Below are 2,804 nucleotides of genomic sequence, written 5' to 3' on the forward strand. Positions count from 1 at the left end.
GGTTTAATTACAGCTACTTTAAAGTACTGTGGTACATAGCCTGTTGATAAAGATAGATTGATCATATCTAGTATAGAGGTGCTGACTAAGGGTAAAACATCTTTAAGCAACCTAGTCGGGATGGGGTCTAAGTGGCAGGTTGATGGTGCCCCGTGGACTTTGAATGCTTACGACTATTCACAGTCACCCAGCCCCCCCTTCCTGGCTGCTCAGGAAATCCCGGAGGACGGCTACCAGAGGCTAACTCAGGCTGTTCCGCACCGACTACCGGGGACTGGCTAGCTACAGTAGCTAAAGACTGATCTACTGAGGTGCGGAGCCGGACTTCTAAATCACTGAGCCTCGCCTCCATGTCTAAAAATTAACTACACTTATTACACGTACCATTACCGCTAAAGGAGGCAGAGGAGTAACTGAACATCTGACACACTGAGCAGGAGAAAGTAGGAGAGAGAGAGGTGGAAGGAGAAGCCATCGCTAGCTGCTGAGCTAAAGTCGCTAACGGCTAAGCTAAAGTACTGTAGCGTCAGCTACCAAAACTTTAGAACAACTATGAGATTGAACAGCAGTCACTAAAAGATGGAAAGAACTGTGAGTGCTTAGGCAAAATTACTGTAAAGAATAAGTGTTTAGCGGACAGTTGGCCGCTGTAATCAAACAAATGTAACTGTTATTTAGTGAGAGTAGCACAACGCGGTACCAACACACAAGCACCGGAAACGGAAATGAGTCGACACGCTTACCGCAGTACGTCAGTCAGGGTCAGTAGAGAGGAGACTAAAAAACTAGAACGGTAAAGGGATTCCCAGAGCGTTCAAAACTGACGACTATGGCTCTTGACCTTGCGTCCATATGTGACGACTTGGGAGTGAGACCGTGTTATTACCAGCAATACTCGGAGCCAGTCCTGAATGTCCTATGCAAAATCCTGCCATGGGGCCCTTCTACCTGAATCATGAGCAATGTAAAAAATTTGCCATTGCTGCACAGTCACTAATGACACTGAAGTGCTCTCACTACAATCCTCCCTCCTTTAAAACAGTCAGTCTCTGTAATAAGCTCAAGAAAAATCTAGTGCAGGTTTGAATGGACCTCTGCGCAAAAACTCAGTCCTCATGAAGTCTGTTAAGTTTGTAACTTCATTTGTCTCTGTCTCTAGTCACCTGCACCAGCCATCGGGTTGTGATCTCTGGACCCAATCCTCGTCCCCCTGCCTGCCCTTCAGCCTCCACCTCTCGGGCCTCAGCTCAAGTTTTCTGCCTGCCTGCTGCCCTTCCCGACTGTGCTTACCATCCACCTCTGTTCACACTAATAAACATCCTAAACTGTTCTCTGGTCTGCTTCTGGGTTCTGTTTAGGAAATCTTGACAATGTCACCATCAGTAATGGTGTGTGTGTGGTAAGTGTAATATAATAGCAACAACAATAATGTATTTAATCAAATAATTTTTGTAGAAAAGTAAAAATGTTGAGATTTAAAATGTGTCTTGATTAAGAAACTATAAATAATTATGAGAAGGGCCCTTTTTTCCCCACTTGATCCTCTGCCCACCACACTGTCTGTGCATGTCCCTGTACGTTCAGATATGTGCTTTGATATCGACAGTATGATGTGTCAGACGCATCAGACAGGAGTCCAAGAGAAACTGACTGTTTTCCAACTTATCTTGTGAACCTGACCTCCTGCTGAGGAGGTCAGGTTCACAAGTGTGTGTGTGTGTGTGTGTGTGTGTGTCCTCAGTGAACTGTATCAGTCTCTGCAGTAGCTTCCAGCTGCAGCAGTCAGTTCAGTTTCTGTTCAGTCTGACTGAGGGAGGTTTTTATACAACGCATTTTCACTGTGGGAACACAAGCTGACTGTTGATCCAATGATAACTCTGACAGTAGTAAACTGCTGCATCTTCAGCCTGAACTCCACTGATGGTCAGAGTGAAGTCAACTCCATTCCCTGCTCCACTTCCACTGAATCTGGAGGAGATTCCAGAAAATCTGTCTGATGTTAAATAGATCAGAAGTTTTGGAGCTTCACCAGTTTTCTGATGGTACCAGGCCAGGTGGTATTGTGAACCAGTGTAGTGAGCAGCTGCTGGACTGGCCTTACAGTCAATAGAGACAGTCTGACCCAGCTGCACTGATTTGGCTGCTGGCTGAGTCACGACAAGATTTTGTCCAACAGACCCTGAGGAGAGAGAAGAAACACTGGACATGAGATGGTGAGGTGAAACTCAGCTACACTCCAAATGATTTTCACATCACAGAAAAATGATTTTCCTCACCCTGAGTGAAGCAGAGGAGAGTCCAGATGAGGACGGAGACCAAAGTCATGTTTTTGATGAGGAGGATTTCTGTGGCTTCTGTTGTCATGAAGGACAGCTGTCAGTCATCCAGTGTTCAACTCTCAGGACTATAAAGTCTCCCAGAGCACTGGAGCATGGTGCTGCTGATGCAAAGTGGCTCTCTATGGAAATGCTCTGACTGACTCCAACAGGGACTTGGATTACTCTGATGATGCTGCTTCTCAGCGGATCAATACGTTTACCAGAGGATTGATTAGGAATGTGTCAGTGATCATTTTTATGGACATTTGCTTTGATGACTGCAGAAAGATTTTCTTTTACAACATCTTCTGTCTGCTTTCATTTCATTCTAGAGGGATCAATTTGACTTTCACACCAATGGAACAATATATACGTAAAAATGGGATTCATTCTGAACAACTGTGTCACTGTTTGATAAATATAACATGAAATAGTTCATTCTTTTAAAAACAGCAAGTGTTTTTGTTGAGTTTGTTGTGTTCAAAG

General features: G+C 44.5%; 1 gene segment (V, D, J or C); it reads right to left on the reverse strand.

Annotated features, from left to right (window-relative positions):
- Positions 1-1,835: 1,835 nt before the first annotated feature.
- Positions 1,836-2,341, reverse strand: LOC123976715. The segment is given in 2 exon segments: positions 1,836-2,179; positions 2,277-2,341. Coding segments are annotated over 2 exon segments (393 nt in total).
- Between the last annotated feature and the right edge of the window lie 463 nt (positions 2,342-2,804).

Source organism: Micropterus dolomieu, linkage group LG09 (genome assembly GCF_021292245.1).
Source record: "Micropterus dolomieu isolate WLL.071019.BEF.003 ecotype Adirondacks linkage group LG09, ASM2129224v1, whole genome shotgun sequence".
NCBI lineage: Eukaryota > Metazoa > Chordata > Actinopteri > Centrarchiformes > Centrarchidae > Micropterus > Micropterus dolomieu.